Raw genomic sequence first — 24,206 nt, 5'->3', positions numbered from 1 at the left:
CATATATTTGGGATTTTCTCACATTGGTTCTTGCAAATGCTTCTTGTACTGCAATATTCTTGTGCTGTCTTGTGAGAGCAGCTTGATGAAGATGTACCCACGCACAGATACGTCAGTGAGAGGACAGTGATGGCTACCATTGGGTATCAAGGTCCCACTGCAAAAACCAATGTTGGGTCTTATGATGAGGCTGCAGATGAAGTTTTCTTCTGTGGACTCTTCCATGATGGTCATGTTCGTACAAGCATCACTGAACAGAGGAATGTTGTGCCACCACTCCTGAGTCACCAAATCTTCATGCAGTTTTTTGGGGGGGTTTTTTCAAATAGGAATTTTGACTTGTTCAATGGACAGCACGGTTAGTGGTCAGCACTGTCGCCTCACAGCAAGAAGGTTCCAGGTTCAAGTCCCCCCTCCAGCACAGGATCTTTCTGTGTGAGTCTCCATGTTCTCCCTGTTCCTGTATGGGTTCTCTCTGGTACTCCAGCTTCCTCCCACAGTCCAAAGACATCAAGAGAGGACGAGGCTGATTGATACTCTAAATTGACTGTAGGTGTAACTGTGAGTGTGAATGGTTGTCTGTCTCTATGTGTTGGTCCTGTGATGGACTGGTGACCTGTCCAGGGTGAACCCCTCCTCTCACCTGAAGGTTGCTGGGATAGGCTACGCCCCCCCCCCCCCCCATGACCCTTAACAGGACAAGAACGTAGAAAATGGATGGATGGATTTGTTTAACTTTGTGAGCTTCAAATGAATAGTTATCCACGAGTTGCCTCCACCTCCACAGAGCCCCTCCGTGCTTTGAAACTGTAAAATCAGAGAATCCTCTGACTGCTGGATGTTCTCAGAAATCTACCTATCTAGATATATAGATATATGTATATCTATATATCTATATCTATATAGATATACATATATCTATCTATATAGATATATCTATATAGATATATCCAAATAGAGTTTACGGGTACCTGTACTTCAACTATATAGTTTTATGACAACTTTTTAATTAAAACCCTTCATTCTAATACAAATGTCTATACTTTTACTCCTTAAAATGGGGTTGTTTGTTATATAGACCGTTTTTCAGCAGAATTATTTTTACTGTCATTAAAGAGCCTTTTTAGCTGAAATGAAGTAAATTGAAAGTAGACTGGTTCAGTCGTCATAAACTTGTTTGAATAGTACATTACATTAATATGAATTTCAGTTAGTTTTCTATTCACCTGAGTACAGAGGTTGAATCCGTGCTTCTACTTTCCTCACCCTTTTTCTTCACCCACTTCTGTCCATTACATTGAAAACACCTCAGTAGAAGGAACCCTGTTTCAGGGAACATTTGGGTACGTTATTGTTTCAGGACACCAAGAATCTGAGTCAAGAATGTAATGTAATCATGATGAAACCTAAAGTAAAAAGTTGTGTAGAAAACAAAATCTGTATTATCATTTTTTTCTCATCTATTTCAATCCTAAATCATCAGTCAGTATATCCACGGTGTTGTCTGTCTCCAGAAAGCATGAAGTCATGACAACACCTTCGACAGAACTTGTTAAAGGAGGGATATTAACACCAATCTCAGTCTGTTATGTAACTGGTCTCTCTCTCTCACACACACACACACAGTTCTACGCATCAGAAACTTGTAAATATTTATCGGTTTATTACAGTTAAAAAGATGTATGTACATACAGAACATCACCAAACATGGTCGTCTTCACCCATTTGCAAAGTAGCACTCTGCAACTAGTTGGTTTCAGGATCACTTGTCTTACAATGGGGCGGCATTGATTACGTTTGTCATTTACAACCAAGCACACAAATCAGTGGATTTTTCCTGTTTGTTTTTTTCAATAGCCAAACAATAAAGGCGTATATCCAAAAATAAAAACAACAGAAGGATGCTTTTTTGAAAGACAATTGCTGGTCCAAATCCAAGCTCCCGCTGCCAACATGCGGCTTCTTTGTATGTACACCGGTAGAAACGCCTCCGACTGGATCTTGGTCACTGTGGTTAGCGATGAAGACTCACGTAGAGGTAGTCATGTGTGCATCTGCTCATCCAGTCAAGAGACAACTGACCCGAAATCTTCGCCATCTGTGGACCCAATTCCCTTTACTGACACTAAAAGAATAAAAACTCTTGATTTGATTAAATCCAATGATCATAAAGGTCTCGCTTGGTGTGCAAGGCAGTCGAATGTATGCAGACATTAGAGAGAGAGAGAGAGAGAGAGAGTGTGTGTGTGTGTGTGTGGGTGGGGGGGGGTTCGGGGCATCAGCGAGATGCTGGCAGCGTCACAATAAAGGGACATTCCACCAAATGTGACCTTTGTTAACCTCAGAGTGGACACTTCTGGTTATGTGCTCTTAAAATGAGGATACGACTGCATACTAAAGAACTGTTCTTTAAAAATAAGTGATGCTTGATGTAAAGTGTGCTTAAATTAATCTAAAATGACAGTGTCAGATAATTTAATACATCCTGACACAAAACCGATGATTTATGATGAAAAAAATAACAACGTGAGAAACAAATCAATGTGGAGAAGAAGAATAAAAAAAAAATACAAGTCTGCTTTGGTGGAATTCCCCTTTAATGCCAAAGACAAGTGAGATGTAAGCGAATGCACATCCACTCGGTAGCATAATGGCATCATCTTCCATTGCACTTTGTCTTTTTGTAAAACTCTCATCACATTACAGATTTGTAATACTGAGTCTACCGCAACGTCAGATTACTGTACAGAGTAAAAGGAAAAAATAAGACAAAGAAAACTAGACCCAAATTTACATCGTAATGACCAGTTGCTTGTCAAGTACAGTCAGTGGCCATAGACACAAGGAATAGCCAAACAAACACATAGAAAAAGACCATTAAGGCTGCTTGTCAATGTAGATTAACTAGGATAAGCATTGCCACACAATGCTTCTATACCCTTTACAATATACAAAAACGGAGCATTTGCAGATACACCAAATAGCCACTAAATCGAAGTCCTCTATCCCAAACACCCGATTCTGACCCAGATAAATCATGTCAAATGTTTTCACCATGCTCGTTTCCTGTACAAAAGAACCAGGCAAGAAAAAAAATAGACAATAGTATGATCCAGAAATTAAAAAAAAAAAAAAAAAAAATTCTGCAGTGCTCTTCATGGCCTTAAAAAAAAAAAAAAAATCACACAAAATAGAAAAATAAACACCAATTATACTCCAGTTATTTTTGGATGCACCAGTACGGAATACACCGTCATCGTTTTAATCCAAGAACAGGTCACGCCTCTGTCTGAGCGGGCCACCCGGCGATCCTCCTCGTCTGGCCAAACTACATTCCCGGATCTGATAAATACGCTCCGGTCAATAAGCTCGTTTTAGATGCGTCCCCCTCTCGTGTTCAGACACTGGCGTTCTCAAACCTTTCAAAAATGGCACATGAAGAAAGTAAAAACAGAGACTGAATGTAAAAATGGGTCACAGCACTCTTGCTGCATACCTAATGCACATCTCACTTTTGAGTACTCGTTGAAGGCATTTTCACACATTGTTTACAGCTAAAAGTAAATACACACAAAAAAAGAAACTTCCAAAGCTTTTTATATAAAACCCAGGAATGCAATGCCTCTGGTGTGTTGTTGAGCGAGAACATAGAAAGCCCTTTTTTTTTTTTTTTTTACAATTTTTTTTTTGTCTTTTTTGACAGTCTTGTACTGGAACTGCTTTAAACTCAAATATGCACCTTGTGTCATCTCATGGTTGAGTCCAAAACAATTTGATCTGTGTGAAAACCACCGGGCCCGACGCCAAAACCCAAAAAGGTCAGTGGATTTGTCCCTCGTCAGGTTTTTTTTTAAGTCCGTTATCAGTGTTGGAAGTGGACAAACACACACACACACACACACACACACACACATACGCGCACGCGCGCACACACACACACACACGCACGCGCGCGCACGCGCACACACACACAAACACACCGCCTCATCTTGTACAGCATGTTTCAGTCCAGGTAAAGCAGCAACAGGTTCTGCTGGTAAATAAGAAGCAGCGGTACATCGTTTCACCCCTGAACCCGCGCCCGCCCCCAAGGTGGTGCTCTCATCACCCACAAAACACACCGAGCTGCTGCTGCTGCAAACGTAAGTAGACCCACACATTTTAATTTAAAAAAAAACAACAACAAAAATAAACAGAAAAAAACAGTAAAATGATTGGATAAAGAGCTGGGATGCAATACGTTCCAAAAAAAAAAAAGGGAGGGGAGTTGGTTTGATTACCTTTGTTGGGATTTTTAAAATACAGTCACTTGAAATAATACTAACTGAATATACTTTTCATCATTTAGAAAAAAAAACATTCACTGATTTTAAAAGAAACAATGCTGATCTGGACAGCCTTCACTCGCGATGGAGAAAGCAGGATATGGGAGCGGCGAAACACCTCACAGATCCTTTTACAGTTCCGTTTTAACATCGAAAGGATCAACCGTTACTACGCCTGAGCCTGAAAAAAAACCTTGACATTTATATTTCATGAATACAAATTTACAAGATAAAAATGGTTTAACAGATAAAATACTTCTTTATGAAACAAAAATGCCCCCATTCAAGATAACCAATGAGAGGCTAGCGTGGATTTTTAACAAAGAGGATGCCAATGTCTTGGTTTTTTTTGTTTGTTTGTTTGTTTTTTTAAAAGTGCATAAGAGCAGCAGCATTGCTGGGACAGTGTGGGACAAAAGATAATTAAAAAGGACAAAAAAAATTAATTACAGATCTAAATCAAGGGAAAGTTTTCCATCTTTTAATTAAGATTTGTAGGCAACCCTGTCACGATCTATAGAAGAATTGAGGATTTGCTTGTTGGTTGTTGTTTTTAAAGCGTCGAGGTCACCTGTCAGTGTTTTATTACCCCGCCTATTTTGGAGCTCCGACACACTTTCACCACTTCCTCCCCGAAACCAGGATAAGTCTTTTAAAAACGCCTGATATGTTGGTCAATGATCAACTGGATGACAGCCCAACACTGAAGAGAATACCAAACCAGTAAACATAACGAAAAATTGCACTCAAGGCAACAACCAGGATCTGTATACATATATAAAAAAACATCTATCATGTAACCCATCACCTACGCATCTTTGACGGTTTATTTTTCCAAAACCATTTTGTCACACAAAAGCAATAATAGATGAGTGGGTGGGGGGGCGGGGTCACAGCACCTCCCATTTTAGAGAAAGTCCAACTTTCTCTCACCCGCCCGAAGCATGTATGATTGGCATTTCTCATATGTATACATTACTAGCTTTATATTTAACAACTACTGCTGCTATTAGTAACAAAAAAGTATAATCCAATCACCCTATTTTATAACTGATAATATAGCTTGCTTGAATAGATTAATTCAACAGCAAAAAAGAAACACTAACAACAAAAGTAAAAACAGCAGTAATAAAAAAAAAGAATTATTGAAATAATTTATATCTTTGTATTCTCGTGGAATTGTGTTTAGACATGAGCCACTGGGTCACTCTAAACGTAGGCACAGTTTAAAAAAAGAACATAAAAGATTTAAAAAAAAAAAAATTTACAAAACCTTACAAACACACCATCATTAGACCTTTGTTCTCTATGGTCAATTAATACAACTTGAGTGAGGACGATGTAAAAAAAAACAAAAAAAAAAACAAAAAACAAACAAACAACAGAATATAGCAAAAGAAAAAAGAACAAGATGAAAAAGTTAAATTATGGCAGCAGCAGTAAATGTGAAGTTCCAAAGACTTTTTTTTGTTAGTTTTTGCATATAACTGTATCCTTGCTCACATAGTAGATGCTTGTAATTACTGTAAATACATCGGCAATGGGAGCACGGTTTATATGATTAAAAGACTTGCCACTTAGCTCACAGTTACTCAATATATAAATTTATATATCTTCACTTTTGGCAAAGAGATGGAAATATGTTCCTCTTGTATGATTCGGAATGGGAAGATGGGGGGGGGGGGGGGGCGACGGCTGGGGTCCTAAAATGACCGCGATAAACTCTGGAGTAATGCAGTCTCCAAAGATTCTCCTCATTTCTGCTCCAGGATGGTGAAAGAAACGTTCTCCTTTTCTTCCACCTCCTCTCCTTTGCCCCCGACACTGATTGTGGCAAGTCCGATTTCTTTACAGTGTATGATACACGTAATGGGGCGGGCAGGCAAGTGGGTGCAGAACAGGAGGAGGGGTCTGGGCTTAAGTAGGACTGGGATCGAGCTGCTTTGGGCTCAGACCATGGCACGGTACGGTCCCTGCATCTTGAGGAACTGGATGATGAAGGAGGGGCCTCCTGCGACTATCTGCGGCGGCAGGTGACTGAGGGGACAGTTCTCGATGCTCATGATGGACAGCTTGCTGCAGAGCGCCAGCTCGAAAGGGAGGCTGTGCAAGTTGGGGTTGTCGTTGAGGTACAGTTCCTCCAAGTTCTCCAGTGTACCTGAGGAAGCAGATTAGAGTCAGGTAACACGTGCAATGATGTCATCACCCGGGAAAGCAGTCAAAAATGATCCCATGCACCAACGAGCACGCGATTTTCTTGAATAAGCTGTTAAGAACTGACTGGCTGTTGGTGGTGTGAGCTGCTTCAGTACTGAAGTGCTGTCCCTCTTGTTTTGTCTGCTCAACAATTCATCACCCAAACAAATCTAAACACTGAAAGTTCTGACATATGAGATGTTTTTTTTAAAAAGGATCCAAGTCTGGGTTTCCCCACACACCGACCAAAAGGTTCATGGCAATATCAATGACAGACGTTTTTGCAAAGTTAACTGTTCAGACTAATTAGGACATCAATTTATGATAGGAGTGATAGAAAAGCTTCACAGAAGAATGGAGTAATCAGATATATGGAGAAAAAGGTAACCGATGACTGACTCACATCCCCGCCCTTGAAAGACGTGTCTGAGAGACCGAATTGTGATTCTTTGATTTAAATGAATCAGATCTGACTGAAGCTAAACCCAGCGCTAGCTAAGGGCAAGTAATGAATGGCCTTAAGTGGCTAATGCTAACATCCATTGAGACGTAGCCGTTTCTGACAGCAACACAATCACCTTGAAGCTACACATGAATTCTGGGCCCGGTCTGAATACTCTAAAAACAGACACCTTTAGCTCCATTTTAATCTCTGGCTTAACTCTTAGCCTTAGCAGCAACCAGGCTGGCCAGGTTGCAGCAATCCCTCAGTAGAAGGGTCAGAGGTGGGACAAACTGTGGACGGTTAAGCCCTTAAATCCTAATGATTAACTTTAGCTTTTATCAGGAAACAATGTCACACTGAAATCTAGAAGGGCACTCTCTAGAGTTCATACCTCGCACAAGGACGATATCTAGAAAAAAAGCTTCTGTCACTCATTGTGACAGAGAAGCCCAAAAATTTAGTGGCCAAAAGCATCAGCAGCCTGGTAGTTTTTACATTATTCTACTGTACTGGAAAATGTGGACTTTTTCAACCATACCTTGACAGAAAAATCTCACTTTTTTTTTAACCTGCTCGGCTTTCCGGTCGAAAACTGGTCAGTTACAAAAAGGGAGACGCGTCATCACACGCCACCAACCACACAAGTCAATTCTCAGCTTGTGGGAAACAGCGCACAAGCTTTGTGGGAAATGTGTATTCTTCAGTATAAATTTTAAGCCGGCAGCCCAAACAGCACACAAAGTTTTCTCATCACAGAACTCTTCTTTGTCAGAGAAGAGTTCAGAGGAATGTATGAACAGAAACTACTCGACTTTTCCACGGTCTTTACTAAATAGTTTTTTGTTCATCAGTTATCACTATTTTTATACCCAACTGAATCAAATGATGATGACTTTTCTACCTCCATGACACGCACTGTTGTGATGGTGCAATGTGAAGTCAAATTTTCCTGCCCCGAATACATCACATCAGTTCATGAAAGCGATATTTACCAATCTCCTCTGGGAGATGTTGCAGCAGGTTCTCCCCCAAACCCAGATGGGTCAGGTTGGTGAGGTGGCCGATGCCTCTGGGTAATGTAGTCAGCTGATTATTCGTCAACACCAGTTTCTGATGAGAGTGAGAACAAGGGACATTTAGAATGATAAAATAAGAAGTCTGATCAAAGATGTGGGCTGCAACATTATGGACTCGTTCTATCAGTCTGATTCATTTACACATGAGTGAATTCATACGGTGGTTAAAAGTTTGATGAACTTATGGTCAACCACATCTGTCTTTCCAGCAGAATGGAGAGAAATCTTCAACTTGCCTGTAAATCTTTAAGATAGGCGATTTCATTAGGTAGAGATTCCAACTTGTTTTCCTCCAAGTCAAGCTCACGAAGCTTTCTCAAATTACCAATGCCATGTGGTAACTTCTTGAGAAGGTTATTGGACAATATTAACACCTGTGAAGACAAGACACGTTTTTTTTTCTTGTAATGAAAAGGAACACTGAACGTTCTGTTGCTCCCAAACAGGAATGTGGGTTTTTTTTTTTTGTTTTAATGATGGAATACACTGCATGATGTCAATGTCTGGGAATAATGCACAACAGTTCAATTATAGTGTCTTATTATTTGTTTTAGATCATTTAGACAAATATCAAAGTTGTGCAACACCAGACTCAAAGACCCTGGTCAATATGTCCATTTTTTGACCTTCTTAATGGACAATTACCAGTGAAATCTGCACTGAACAACCTTGGACCATTTAACTGAGGTCACTGGATATTGCCCATGCCATACGTCTCAGCGAATTTCCTGTGGTCGTGTGTGTGTGTGTTTGTGTGTACCAAGGCTCACCTCCAGAGACACTAGACCACAGACATCATCTGGAATCTTGGTCAGCTGATTCGTGGCCAGGTTAAGCTCGACCATGCTAGTCCATGTACCGAAGTCCAAAGGCAGAGAAGTTAACTGGTTGTCCTGAGAAAGACAAGGGGATGCCTAAATGAGCAAAATCAGTCCATACAAGCACAGCACTGTTCAAGTAGCTGAGCAGGCCCGTGCACTTTGCCAGCCATGTTAGCTGGCGCCAGGATTAACTGTTTTCTGAGTCAATTTAAATCCCAATGACATCCAGTGTGGGCACGAGTGTTTAAAAGCCTGTCTGTATAATAAATGTCTTTCCAAAGGCCAAGAAAGACTTCAAATTAAATGCTGAACAATCCTGAGACAAATATGAGCTGTTAACATTCCATATGTCAAGAGATGCATCTACATGTCAATATGATACACAGCTTAACATCAAAGGAAGTCCCAAAATTATATATATTTTAATAAAAAGATGCAATTTAGAGTTTAAAACAGATCCACCCTTGATTTATCTCTCACATAATTTGCATTTCAAAACTTAAATCACTCGTGTCAATTTTTAAAAAAATCTACTCTACTATAAAAAAGCTCTGTAAAATACGGTCCAGCTAACCTCCCAAGTTCTCATAGGCCTGTTTTTAACATGAGACATGTTAAATTACACTTTTATCAACAGTAACGTAAAACTAAGGAGACAGTCAAGCTTCAATTTCAAAGTTAACACAAGCTATGAAAACTACAGACGTATACAAAATTGTGAGTTTGGCATGCTAATGTGTGAGGAGGTGTTCTGAGAGGAGAAGCTCTCAGAAGAGAAGAATCTCCTGTTCTGAGTTTGGTAGCTCATGTCACCGTTGGGGAGCCAAGTCTGGACAGAGGGAGCTTCAGGGGAGGCGACAGCCACCCTTCCTTCTTCCTACCTACTGAGTTTAATTAGAGGGTTCCAGACCAAGAGGCACCCCGTCTGCAGGTATTAGTTACTAGAATTTGATTGGGGCAGTGAGTAAAAAAGTAATGAGTGCCCCTTTTGGTTACTCTAAACCCCGACACACTGCCATGTTCAGGATGAAAGAAGGTTGCGTCACAGTGGGAAATCATGGGTATAGATAATTAAATTCACATTGACAGAATTACCTTGTTTTGGTTTCAGAATTAATAGAATCCTCCATGTTGGCCCACTGTCACACTTCAACAGAGCAAAGCCCTTTTTTATGTTATTACTAACATCGGAGTTACAAACTACACTGTTCCAGCAAGTCCAAATAATCGACAATTCTTACTTATAATTCACTTACTTCCTATCGTGTGCGCAGCAGGTCAGTGCTTACCTGCTCATCTCTCACTAACCTCTGCTAGCTTCCTGTTCTACTCCACACAATGGCAATAGAGGAACAATTCAGCCAAATGTTTTTGAGACAGAAACAGAGGGGTGAATTCTGGTGACCCTCACATGTGACTGAATCAGAATGGTAACGTATTTTATGTTACGCTCTTAACAACGTTAGAAACTTAGCGTAATGCATAATCCGATCCTTTAGTTTGACTAAATTATCACTGAGTGTCAGATAAATGTTGGTCTCCATCACCACCACCTCCCATCACCGCTGTCCAAACAACAATAAAACACCTAGATATATTCATACAGACGTGTTGAAAGAGTTTAAAAACTGACCTTCATGGGAAGGGACCTTTAAGAAATAAGCTTGACTTAACAGTGATAACTTCTCTTACAGGCAAACATGCACATATTTGTACCTTCATGTTAAGCTTGCTTAACACTTTGGCCCTGGAGAAGATACCGAAGGGGATCTTGTTGATGCGGTTGTGCTCCATATTGAGGGAGTAGATGGTGGAGAACTGGGATGGTCCACCCACAGGGTACGACTGGAAGCAGTTCCTCGCCAGTGTCAGGCTGGTCAGTTTTACCAAACTCGACAGGAGGCCCTGTTCAACCACAGAAGAAGACATGTCAAAAGCCACAGGATCGGGACAGGACTCTTCCCACCAGAGGCTGAGGGTTTAAACCTGCTGCACCAACAACTTATTCAACTTACTGAAACATATAAATAAACCGCTCATTTATCAACATTTTTGGCACTTTCAATACCACTGTACTAAACTTTTCATGTAACATTAGTTTGGGTTGAACTTTCTCTTTGTGTAATAATACTCAGTGCTTCACAATTTGGTGAAAAGTCACATTGTGATTATTGCATACGATATGGCACTTGTAATGTAGTAAACAAATAGTATCAAGAGTTACCTATTGGTGATCAAGAAAAATGCAATAATAGTTTTGAAATGTGGATTTGTGCTGTGCTGTATTCAAAAGAACACAATTATACTCAAATTATGTAAATAGCAACAGCGATGTACTTGACAAAGAAAGTAATTTCTACAAAATTTGTGAAGTACTGTTCAAAATGACAATGTTCACATGAAACTGCGATTTTAATAATTGTGCAGCCCTGGTATTGAGCCTGAATCACACAGGACCTAGCAGTAATCAGAAGAAGAGCAACATCTGTTTAACTCACATTTATTGAGATTATAATCCTGATGGGATGTCTAGGCTCAGCGTACTAAATTATCTCTGTTTCTGACACACAATTTTCCTGACTGGGCTAAAATCATCATATGACCTGCGTTCGTGAAATATTGTAAGTATTTACGAGGAACGTGTACTTTACAAATTACACACACAACGAAGACTCACAAAAGACCTTGGTAATCATCACAGATTGCTAGAGATCTCTTGATTAACACTAGATTTATTCAGCATTTGAGATCATACTTGAAATTATTTTTGCTTCAACTTACCTCTGGCAACACTGAAATGTTGTTGTTTTCAAGGTTTAGCTCCTCCAATTCTCGACATTTGGCTAATGATCTGGGGATGGCTGACAATCTATTGTATCTCAGACCTAAGCGATTTATGCTGGCAAGATTACCTGAAACATCAACAACAAAAACATCCCTGAAAAAAATGTTTAACATTACAAAACTGGAAATTTTTGGGATACTGGTGGAGTTTTAAACACACAAACACAAGTTGAACAATACAGCAGCTTGTGTGTCTGAAAGCATACTCAAACTGACGCACCTATAGTCTCAGGAAGGTCCAAGAGCTCATTGTGCTGCAAATCGAGGTTTGTTATCTGTGTGCAATTCCCAATCTCCTTCGGTAGGTGTTCCAACTGATTATGGGCAACATCCAAAGTAACAAGGCTGCAAAGTTCCCCTGCAGAAATGAGCGTAGGACAAAGAAACAAAGGACTCAATTTTTCAGCTTTACTCAAATTTGCATTAGTTCAGAGCTGGAAAAAGCAAAAAAACAAACACAATTGGCAGCTGGAATCCCAACTTCAACACAAAGGAACACGTACATACTTCATTTTGAATAGCAAGATTCAGAACATGCATAAGCACGGAGCTTTAGAGGGGGTTGTACTCACTATCAGTACTTGAGTGCAGTATAATGTAAGAGTGTGATAGTGAGCACAGCACACAATGAAGAACACACAAAAGCCCCTTTCACACTGCACCAAAAATGCAGGTCAACGCATGTTTTTGGGCACTCTGAAAGGGTCGACTCGGCATTTTGACCCGCGCCAAGCGACCTGCCAAGCAACTCGCCAAGCGACTCGGGTTTTTAGCGGCTGGGCTCGCCTGCATCTCAGGTTTCACGCGACCTTCCTGTCACATCCTGATTTTGTCACTGTGCCGCCTGTCAGGCTTCACCTGTAGCTTCTTCGGCTCCCTTCCAGACGAGCCACAAACTCCATTCTCCTTCGCTGCATTAGTGCGCGGACATTTTCCAATCTGTGCCGAGTTTGTATGCTTTGCAAAAGAGACAACATTGCAATGCACGCAACAACAACGCTAATGTTTGACACTGCGACGTTTACGTTGTTGTTTGTTTACCTCTCAGTGTTCCGGCCACGATTATGTGTAATGATGATGTTGTCAGCGCGATGACGTATGAGAGAGAAAAACACAGGTACACAGCCCTCACAGCGGGAGTTCAGACCCGGGTCTTCTGGAATCTTGAATGCACCCTAATGGCGAGCAAACGCAGGTCCAAAAACCCGCGTTGACACGCGTTTTTCAGTGTGAAAAGGGTATGACTGTATCCTGCATAAGGGCTGCCGCAAGTAGTCGGTGTATTTAATGTTAGTGATGAAAATGAGTCAACTTCTTCTCATATTACCTCTTTGTTTTCTAAAACATGTTGATTACACTCAGTACAACAAATCTTTTTCTGCAATATCAGAAATGCTGTGTGTATGACACTCATTTTGGCTGTAGTCATTGGTTGGCTGCTACAGTTTTAAATAATCCTGAAGGCTGCAGTGGCCGAGTCAGAAATCCATTTGTAAGCCACAAAGTTTTCATGTTTAAATTTTTAAAAGGTTTCAAATTATGGGAGTCCTTCAACAAAACACAGCACAAATAAAAGTAGCTTGTAAACACTGCCAAGTTTGGTTGGAGTATCATAGCATCACTTGCACCCTGCAGGGGCAACTGAAGGGAAACCATACAGGTCCTGGTATGGATGATGAACCGCAGGTGAGCTTTTGACGGTCAATGATATGAACCCCTTATCAAACTCTGTATTCACAATCAGGGCAGAGGAACATTTCTGACTACTTAGTGACTAAACCTTTGTTTCCATTGTGTTCCAAACTTTAGTTTCTTTTGGAGATCCACTGCTGACTTAAATCACAAGCCCACTTCCTCATTTATTTTCAACATGCTAGAGATACCACTTTAGCCAGCAGATTTGCATGTAAACCTTTGTCTACATTTTGTAAAATAAATGGACTAAAAAAAATTCTCAGATGTTTTAAGGGAAGAAAATGTATCATTTAATTTAATCCACTAATCAGTAAAATAGATGATGGAAATGAACACTAAAGACTTCCATGGCCCAAAAGTATGCAATTTCATCTGAAAAACTTTGTCCAACCTTGATACTCACCTATCTCAGCAGGAAGCTGCTTGATCTTGTTCTCACGGATGCTGAGCATCGTAAGCTTGGAAAGGTTCCGGAGGTCCTTCTCCACTGTTGTGATGCGGTTGAAGCGTAAGTACAACGTGGCCAGGGACGTGAGCCGGTAGACAACAGCTGGTATCTCTCTCAGCTTGTTGTGCCGGAGGTCAAGCATTCGAAGATTCTTAAGGGAGTCCAGGGAGTCAGGCAAGCTGGTCAAGGAGTTCTCACTAAGGGCCAAAGTAACCAGGCCTGATAGGCAACCCACCTCAGCTGGCAGGCTCTGCAGCTTGTTGCTGTACAAGTAGAGTTCAGCCAGCTGCGTCAGCTCCTTAATGGAGGTGGGCAGCATGTGAATAGACCGTTTAGATAGGTCCAGTCTCATTGAATTCTCCTCTCGGCACTTGTTAAGCTCTTTAATCACCTCGGCATTGCTGGACTTCTTGCGCGTACCTGGTGCCGGGTTTGGACGCTTTATTGTATTGTCAACTGAGAAGGCAACACCCGGTGTTGAGCTGCTGGTGTCCTTCTTTCCTTCTTTGGCATCTTTCCCTTTGGTCTTCATTTCTTTACCACCATCCTTGACTAAGCCTGCCAGAGCCTTAGGCTCCTTTTCCCTTTCTTTCCCTGCTGGACCACTTTTTGGGTCCTTTTCTTTTGAATCTTTTTCTTTGCCTAAAGTACTACTCATGTCGACGTTATCGGGCCTCCTGCAGAGTTGCTCATGGGAGTCTCTCTTGTCGGGTTACTTATTCAGGAAAAAAGGGACACAAACAGCCGAGGAGGCTTTTAAAGAAAACATCCCTGTGCAGGCCCACACATTTGTGATTATCCTTGAAATAAAGACCTTATGATCCAAAGGTTTCTGGATACTTTTAAAAAATTTGTTCTTTTGTTAAAATGCCATCGGGGAAAAAATCTCTTGTAGAAGCTGGATTGTGGCATCCATGGGCCACATGCTTACGTGTTGTAGTGGCATATAATCCCAGGACCTTCTAGTTTAAATTCCTAGATTCCTTCAGGCTGCAAAGGTCATCAAGGTTTTTTAATCCCTCAATGATTTGCTGTTGGAGAGAAAGAAAAAAAAAGTTTTTTTTAATTATCGTAATGTCATGTTACTACTTTACTTCCTCATTCTAAGCCTTTTCAATTTCAAATGTTGAGTGATCTGCCACAGTTTTGGTTCTCTGTAACTGGCATTTAAAAAAAACAACAACAATTGCGGTTGTTACTCAAACTTTAACAACCATAAGAATATTTCTAAGCAAAGTTGACAATAATTTCCTGGCTCTAATTCCTCCAATGAACTTAATTGCTCTGACTGGAAACTGTTGGCAAACAGACAAATACAATAAGACATTTCACTCACATTTCTACTGCATAATACCAGCTTGACTCCATTTTACTCACTTTGATTACTACTTCTACTACTACTACTACTACTACTACTACTAGTCACAAGTGTTTTCCAATTTAACGTAGAACCCCTTTTGTGTGATTGGTTGTCATAACAACCCCGCTTGAAACAGCGATGCCATCTTCAATGCAACATGAAGATGAAAGTTGCATCTGTACCTCAACCAATGGCAGTGTGCTCTTGTTTTGCCATTTAATTGATTAGTTCCTGGGCTGGGAAACAATAGCAATAATCATCAGAATTTTCCTGACAAATATAAAAAAGACATTTGAAATTGTGGTGATGTTTAATGATGCAACACATCTTGCTTGTATTTGAGGGGCTGCTTTGGGTGATGATACAGGAAGTAGAATGAGCACTGTTTTGTTTACATTCACAGACGCTCGGCTAACAGGCTAGTACCTGGAGCTGAGTAACCCTACTGAGTGAAATATGCTGTGAAGCCAGAGAAAAGGCAGCGACAATGACCGGCATGAAGGACAAATACATTGACGAGAAGAGAGGTCACTCAAGTTCTGTAGTTATGAGAGCCCAACTAAAAATTATGCACACTTAGCTGATGACAGCCACTGACAGACAAGAAATACAACTTGTTTCATCATGTGAAGCATTGTCTGACACTGGAATACACAGAAAAAAGGAAATCACAGTCTTGAGTGACAGCAAACTGTTAGATCTGAAGTGTAAAATGAAGGATCGAGGAGATTTTCGGTGGACCTAAAGCCAGATATGAACTACCTGACCGGAGACATGTTTCACTGTCTAAATGGAGAGAGACAGTAGTTTACTCAGGTATATCTTTAAGGCTGTGGTCTCCAGCTCATCTAGAGGTCGAAGTGGCTGTTGTGCTCACACTGGACCAAAATCTTACTGGTTGAGCAATCATATTATTCCTTGAAGGGGGGGGGGGGGGGGGGCAGATGTGGCTGAGTACTGAAGGTCAATACTTGCTTGCACCACCTGAATCCTAGTGATACAACCTAACACCAAAACGTGTTAAACTGCTCTCTGACCAGCAATCTTCATGTCATCTCTTAGTATCAGTAGAGGTTTAAAAAAAAAAAAGAAAAGCAAAAAGGTTCCAAGTACCATCCACAACTTTGGCCTCCAAAATAGCAAGTAGAGTCAAGCTGACAGCACATGGTGATAACAGCTATGATGAGAAAATTATCTAAACTATGAAATGATTAAAAAAAAAATTATTGTAAAATAAGTTATTTGCAGCCATATTTGTAAGGCTCATCCTGTTTTCTGCCATTTGTCACAGAGGGGAATTTTCATGAATCAAAAAGATTTTCTTTTCTACTGGCTACAGTGAGCCCACTCTTGATTCTAGAGAACACAGATGAGATCATTCAAATGTTCTGTGAGTAGGAACTGAAAGAAAAGCTGGCACTTGCTGGCCCATAGGATGTCAATTAATCTGAACATTTGAGGTCAAATAACATTGCTACATAAATCCAGATTCATTTCTGATCCTCTGCTCGCACAGGTGGCATGAAAAAACCTCAACACTAGAGCTGCAAGGAGTGAGTCAAACGGCAGTAAAGTGGTTTCAGGTTACAAAGACTGACAAGGTGTGTCAGCAAGAAATGTGCGCAGGGACACATTGTGGCCAATCTCTCCATTTAGTGTCAATTACTGTGAAATTTACAGGTGAACCACACCTATGAAGAACTGCTTTCAGACCAAAAAAAAAGAAGTGAAAAACGCTTCTTGTCATGACAGGTCCTCTCATCAGATGTATAGCAGAATAGTCTGTTTTAAAAACGATTAAGAGAAAGTTCAAATAAATGTTATATCTGAACTAATTTTACAGTAACCTGAAAAATAAATGTGCTTTAATTCTCTGACTCCTCCTAAGACAAAAAAAGAACACTTTAACAGGTTTGGTGGGTTGTCAGAACCATCACATACAAGGTATTGAGTGTGTTGTACCAGTTAAAGCAGATCTGTTGAATGTACTATGCATAACCTCACACTAACATACTCCTACTAAACAAACATGGCCCAGCGGGTGTTGACATTACTGAATCCTACAGCTCCATCCAAACATGCTTTCAGCTACTTAGCCAGTCCCCTATAAAGTTGGTAACACAACAATCACACCTAATATTTATGCCTCAGAGACGTTTAGACGAAACACACAACCCTTTGGATCTTTTTTTAAGTGACAAACTGGGCTGGCTTGTCTCTGGTAGCCCGTCTCTGTTTAGTCTCTGTTGATGTTGCACCTCAGTAACTGTATAAAGCTCACTAGTACAAGCTAAGCCACAGCCAAGGGAGGCAGGTTTGGATCAGGATCAGAGCTAAGTGAAAAGGTTAGGACTGCTGAGAATAATCTTTAGAAGTGGGCTTCAATGGATGAAGCCCCCACAACAACAGGTCATATGACCTTTTGGGTGAAAGAAATGTTGGGTCAATAGCAGCACCCCTTACATGACAGAGTGTTTGACAGAACGTTCTTTAAATAAGAAGGTATCCACTGCTCTTTCAGCCAGTCATAAATAAAAAGGTGAATATCTATTGCCTGACGTAATATACATGCCAGTGTGCAAAATAACTATTAGCACAAAATGAGAAAAGCCATATCAACCCAATTACCACTGCCACCAAACTGTACAAGCAACTCCTTTTAAGGCTGTACTCCGTGTCCCTTCCCTGGATGTAAACTTTATTTTAAGACATAGGTTTTTTGTTTTTTTTAACCACTCCAAATAAAAGACCAAACAAGACCAGAGAAGAGATTTTAGCCTCCAAACGATCACGTTCCTTTCACAGTCAATTTTATATCTCTTTCAGTATACCAATAAAGATATTTTAGTACAAGTAAACAAGTTAGCATTAAAAGGCTTCAGAAAATAACGACTCTGATAATTCAGGTGTTTAAATAAGCTGACTTCAGAAGACGAATGTAGAATAACAGTGGATAAAAAAAAACAGAATCAGGGGCTCATGAAATTCACGTTTCCATCCCTGACCAGTGTCAGGCACGCTACATACACAACACATTAGAGATGTCACAAAAACAGATACTTCAGAGCCAAGTTGATGTCACACTTTAGAAAAGGTGATAGTGCTTGTTTTCCTATGGTATATTGATGTTAGCAAATGTGTGTACATGCATGAGACAGTCAGCATTTCTCTAATTTGAGCATAGCGAAGCTTTCTGAAATTTTTTTTTTATAGCACATCATTAAATGACACCATGGATAGCATGCACAATATCGAAAATCTAGGCCCATATAAGTATTAAAACTAACAATTAAGCCAATAACCAAACCAATCTTCAATACTTTTGAACACTGAGCCCATCACTCACACATATCTTGCACACCAAGTCGCTTATGTTTTTCTGAAACAGTGTATACTCATAATACTCAAAACACACGTGAGCACTGCAGCTGTCACTTTTTATTCAAAGTTTGAACATGAGGTGAAAAGTTCACCTCCAAACTATAATAACCTGTTCCAACTGCCATTTTTGAGCTCAGACCATTTTGGTCTGCACTCTAGACCAAAGTGCAGATTACCTACATTAAAAGCACAGCGCTACTTACTACTGCTTAGAGGAGCTTCATTGCTCTTACAACACAAGTGAAGATGAGTAGAAGACGGGAGAGAAGACGGGCCGTCAAACTTACATATGCACCTCATTTTAATGACAAGACAAACTGTGTACAGCAAGTTTATGTATACAGTACATTAATCTTATTGATGCAGACCATTATTGTGGTGTCCAGCAGAATCACATAAATTCAGTGGGATTGGTAAAGACTACCAAATTTCTGGTATTCAGACATACCCACAACACATACAATCTGCCTTGAAAAACCACTAAGAGAGGGCTTCATTGAGAGAGATGATAATTAGAGCTCAATGACATGATCCAAAAATTGAATCAAAGTATAATTTGAAGTTAGAACAATGATTTTAATCTGTACAATTTTTCTGAAATATTCAAATGCCTCTGAAGGGGTAAGGACAGCCAATACTATCTCTAGACTGTATCAAATATTTTAATTCATATGTAGAAGTATATTACAAAAATGTATTGTGCAAAACTGCAACTATTATCTCTGAAAAGTTTTTTTTTATGAAATTGAACTACAATTAAATCAGGTGGTAGAAAGTGAAAATGTAAGCTGGCTTCATGTAACGGAGAGCAGGAGGTTTCTAAGTAGTAACTCTTCATTTGCAATATTGATGAATTTGGCATGATTGATCGATGCAATCCACAATAACACTTCATAGCATCTCAGTGCTCATGTTATCCTCAAATGTTTAATCCCGATACCCAAATGAAGAAACTATCAGCACAAGAACCCTGTTTCTAGTAACGTATAGTGCATTTCAAGTACTGCGTTGAAAAACGTGCTAAAATTGGCACAAAAAAAACAAACACTTATTGGAAAAGTTTCCTCAAACAAAAAGAGTTGATTTTCATCTTTTTTGATTAAAAAAAATAGTGAGAAGTGGGTGATTTTTCTCATTTTATTATTTGTGGCATGTAATATAGTTGAAAACATAGTAGAAATGTTCAAATAATTTTTAAAAGACGAGCTGAGACGAGATGAGCACTGTGGTGGCATTTCACTTTTCTTGCTCTCTTCAGTGATGCTCTCTTTCAAACAAAAGGTAAATTGAACATATATTTAGAGATGTACCTGAATCATAATACGTGACTGGGGAATGCACAACTAATGGAACAATAAATATTTCTTCTACCCAACCAATAGACGCTTGTCCAAAATTGGAGTTCTGTGATTGACAGGTTTGGCCTCAAAGTGAAAACGCTAACTGTAATTGAAACATGGGACTCTAAACAACCAGTTGGTGAAATCAATTTACTCAGTAGCAATCAAGAGTTATGGTTACATTCTGCTGTCAGTGCACACCAGGATGAGAGCTGACTGTTCCTCACCACTATCAGGAAACCTCCATATTGAGGAGGAAGTCTGGTCAAAGTGGAAATAGTCACAGATTCTAACTTCCCAGATTGATTACTCATAAGTGAAACATTTTTGACATAAAAACTATGTTTCTTCCCAACTGTAGCAAGGTAGACAATGAGCTATGATCTGTATATGAAAGAGCTGTCCTCCAAGCTGGACCTGTAACACTGGCCTTTACGCAGCCAGCTGTGAGACAAGTGAGCAGAGAATTCTCTACAAAATGCAACACTGAGAGCTATATAATGGGGCTTGGTAGCAGCAATGATCTCACCATTGAATATTTTTGGTCACGATTAAATATATATGAACAATTCAATATCAATTCTGTACTTTAGAAGATATACATAGACATGGGTGACACATGTGATACATATCACAAGGTTAACTGACTTCAGCACATACCCTCAAATCAATATTCTTTATCGGGCAAAGAATAAACCATTAACAGCAGTACAGTGCAATGTCGCCAAAATGACTTCACATTGCTCTCCCTTTGGCTATACAGTACACAAAATACAATGAATTTTAGAGAAAGGAAGAGATTCACCTAATCCTTAAAACGTCAAAAACTGAATCTTTACAGGTTCGAACCATCAACTTCAGTTTAGATAAGTTGCATGAAAAAACCTCAAGCATGCTCCCTCCCTGGCTCATAAGTAACCTATCATATCCCTTGATCATGGAGAAGCAAACAACTAATCATGCCACAGTTGTGTTGTTCGGTTGCAACATCAACTTGTGATACAACAAAAATTGTTATGTGAGAAAAAGTCAGATGCAGTGGTTAAACTGAACCTTTATCTTCATGATCTTCACTATAATAGGTCATTGACAACTACTGAAGTTGACTGAAGTTAAAATATTTGATCAGTATACATTTTTCAGATATATCCCCTAAGCCTCACAGTTGTATCCCTCCTGACAACAAGTCTTCACGGGTTCTGTCTATAATGACTTGATGGCCACTCTAGAGATGTAAACAACAACATTTGGGCTGTTGAAAGAATGCCAGCATAATAATTAAAGTGTTTCAGAAAACTGCAAAACACGTTAGCTTTGTGATATTTCACAGTTCTCGACTTTCTATGGAACTGATGCAAATAGGGGGGCACAAGTTGGCTGAAGCCATAGAATGAAGTTGTCAACAATCAAGTGATCCAACTGTGACAGAACTGCCAACACTTTGTGACAGTTTGAGTTCCTGAGGGGCTGAACCCATATACAGCCTCGAGGAAATTCTAATGCATGTCCATCAACACTAACAACAACACCATCAAGTGCTACTACACACTTGGACTTCATGGCACTTGCAACCCACAAAGAGACTAATTACATTTCCATTAAGGATGTCTTGGGCCCATCTGATAATGTCCATGCATTTAGGCCGAGGCAGGACTCCTCTCCACCATTTGCTTATCCATTACAATGCACTTTGGATCAGATTTTTTTTGTTTTTGTTTCAAAAAACATCCATTTTAGTTAAAGAAAGACAACAACTGGAGAGGGAAGCATACATTGTGTCAAAATACAAGGCAGAATTGATTAGGAAATATCTCAAATCCAACTCGTGTCTTGCCACACTATTCAAGTTGAAACTTAGCAGACGTGACCTGGCATGTTAGTTTAGGTAGTTGTTCTAACATGATTGACGTCGGAAAAGAGGCAAAATTTAAAAAACAAAAATAACAAGAATAAACAGCTGAAGTGGCAGTCATAGGCTAACTTGCTGCATGCACAAGCAGGACGCGGCTACCGTGACGGCTACGGGTGTCATTGACAAATGTTTGGCAACAGATAACTGACAATATTATACCAGGACGGGGCAATCATGTCACTTTCCAAGATTAATTCATATAATGATATATGATATGAACACTTCTGGAGCACATAACAACCTTGTTGCCAGTGACTGTGACACCTTGACGCGACAGAAACGATGCTTGACTGTTAACCCAACATAGACAAGCTAACTAAATTGTCTAAGCCAACTCACGTAGACTGAAAATGTGTTGTTAGCTAAACCAGCCTTACTGGTGACTGGTTTGTTTAGCTAACAGACACCCCGCAACCACTGAACAAAAAGTAGACAAACGTACTGGCTAATGGTACTGGGAGACTGACAATAAGACGAGTGAAAAAAAAGCTATGCTAAAAGCCAAAAGCAAAGCAAACGTCAAATGTACCAGACTGCTAACTTGCTAACATCAGCTAGCAAGCAACTTAGCCCGCTAGCTAACAGCATTTCAACAAGCCGTCTTCTCGTCAAACGAGGAAGAGTGACAATACGATTAAGAAGAAACACCAAAACATACTGCCATTCTTACACGCATTTGCTGAGGTGGTGAAAGGGCTGCTGATGTTTTTCCCTGATGCTATTTACTCAGTCCCAACGACTAGCTTGATCTCAAGAGCTGTGTGTAGGCCCAAGCAGAACGGCTGTCGGAAGCGGTGCGACTCGACCGCAGTTGAGTTCGACGGAGCAGATAAACCTCTGCTGCAGCCAGCTGAGCACAGTCGGCCGGGAGGAGACACCCACAGAGAACCGCCGATGGAACCTGCTGATATCTTAGAAGAGCAGTCCCTGAAGGCACACAGGGTGCGGACTAACTGTAACACAGCATCCGAGTGCCGTTGTGTTCCTGTATTGAATATTAGGCGAGGGAAAAAAAGAAAACACTCATAAAAACAGCGGCCATTCCGAAGCTGAACAAAAGAGTGCGTTCGTACTCGCCACTGCAAAATGACACTTAACGTTACACACGCCCTAAAAAGAGGCTGGCGAGGATATTGTCACTGGTGTGATGCGCAACCGTAAAGAGGGAAGAAAACGGTCACCGTTAACGTGATAATATAACTGTTTTACCTTCCGAGGTGTGACTCCGCCATCCTTGCTGCTTCCTCCTCGTTTTTTACACTGCTGCTCCGCTCAGCACATGGGAGAAGTTCGCCTCGAAGGCTTTCTGCCAGAAAGTCTAACGGGGAGCCGGCAACAAAACCTCTGTCATAACTGCGTAACCTCCCGAAAACTAAAATTATTATTTTTCATTGAACAATAGGTTTTCTAGAGCAGAATTTGGAGTAAATACGTTTCCCAAAGCTTGTCTTTTAGTTTTAGTTTCAGAACTTACCGATATAGTTTTAAGCTTAACTCAAACTGTACCAGAACAGAGAATGAGCTCTGGACCCAGCGTCCTGGGTGGAAGTCCTTTGGGTGACCTCTTCAGGACTTTGTTGCTGTTTATACTTTGTCACCCAAGGCTCTCTGTCAGAAGGTGGCTTTCTGCCAAAAACTCTTTCTGCTAGACAACCATCTAGGCTAACTTCTCCCAACACCCTCTGCCCCCCCCCCCTCCCCCCACCACCGAACTGCGTCATTCACAGTCTGACCAATCAGATCCCTCGACTTGAACTGCGCCTCGCCTGGAAAGTGGTCGAGATCAGGCGGCTGCAGCAGGAGGAAGTGACAAGCTGCAGTCAAGACAGACAGTTTTTGGTTTTCAAATATCTTTAAAAAACATCAGAATGTCCCAGAAAAAAAACATTCTTTTTACATCATTGGAATTGCTATTAGGTCCATTTCTTAAGATTTTGAGTGACTAGGGCATTTGTCTGAGTTGATTCACTCCTTATTTTCTTATATTCCACTGATAAAATCTATCACAGCATGGTTTGCATCAGCTCTTTATATAAAATTTAAAAAAACACAAATAATCATAATTTTTGCAAAATTTACTAATCAAATATCTAGACGTCCAGGCTTAACATCTGTACATCTGGTTAAGCATCTTCAGGCCACCCATTACAAGATTTTTAAGGTCGCCTAACCTAAAATGAATAATTAGAATAAGAAAAATTACCTTTTTTACTTCTTTTTAAGTCACAGCCTCAACCTACATTCAAATTAGACAACCAGTGTGTGTACCTCAGTACGCGACTGGGTCTGAACGCACCCTGAGAAGAGTCTCCTGGTGCCATAAACTATAATCAACAGGAAGTCAGTAAGGTCAGATTTAGAGT

At 40.3% G+C, this 24,206-nt stretch overlaps 1 protein-coding gene across 4 annotated transcripts; it reads right to left on the bottom strand.

Annotated features, from left to right (window-relative positions):
* Positions 1–1,661: 1,661 nt before the first annotated feature.
* shoc2 (SHOC2 leucine rich repeat scaffold protein) lies at positions 1,662–23,534 on the bottom strand. Of its 4 annotated transcripts, XM_086211039.1 has the most exons (10): positions 23,318–23,534; positions 23,053–23,161; positions 13,806–14,881; positions 11,928–12,065; positions 11,645–11,775; positions 10,580–10,768; positions 8,813–8,935; positions 8,279–8,416; positions 7,959–8,076; positions 1,662–6,483 (listed from the first exon to the last, which is right to left on the bottom strand). In XM_086211039.1, the coding sequence occupies exons 3-10, from the start codon at positions 14,506–14,508 to the stop codon at positions 6,275–6,277; spliced, it is 1,749 nt and encodes a 582-aa protein (XP_086067165.1). In that variant the 5' UTR covers positions 14,509–14,881; positions 23,053–23,161; positions 23,318–23,534; the 3' UTR covers positions 1,662–6,274. The 4 variants fall into 4 exon arrangements, with proteins under 4 accessions (XP_086067165.1, XP_086067167.1, XP_086067166.1 ...); XM_086211041.1 differs by lacking the exon at positions 23,053–23,161; XM_086211040.1 differs by lacking the exon at positions 23,318–23,534 and having other exon boundaries at positions 23,053–23,268.
* Between the last annotated feature and the right edge of the window lie 672 nt (positions 23,535–24,206).

The sequence above is a fragment of the Aulostomus chinensis genome, chromosome 8 (genome assembly GCF_037954235.1).
Source record: "Aulostomus chinensis isolate RoL2024-O1b breed Wild chromosome 8, RoL_Achi_v1.0, whole genome shotgun sequence".
In the NCBI taxonomy this organism is placed as follows: domain Eukaryota; kingdom Metazoa; phylum Chordata; class Actinopteri; order Syngnathiformes; family Aulostomidae; genus Aulostomus; species Aulostomus chinensis.
The sequence above is the reverse complement of the archived record's forward strand: the minus strand, read 5'-3'. Positions and strand labels throughout refer to the sequence as shown.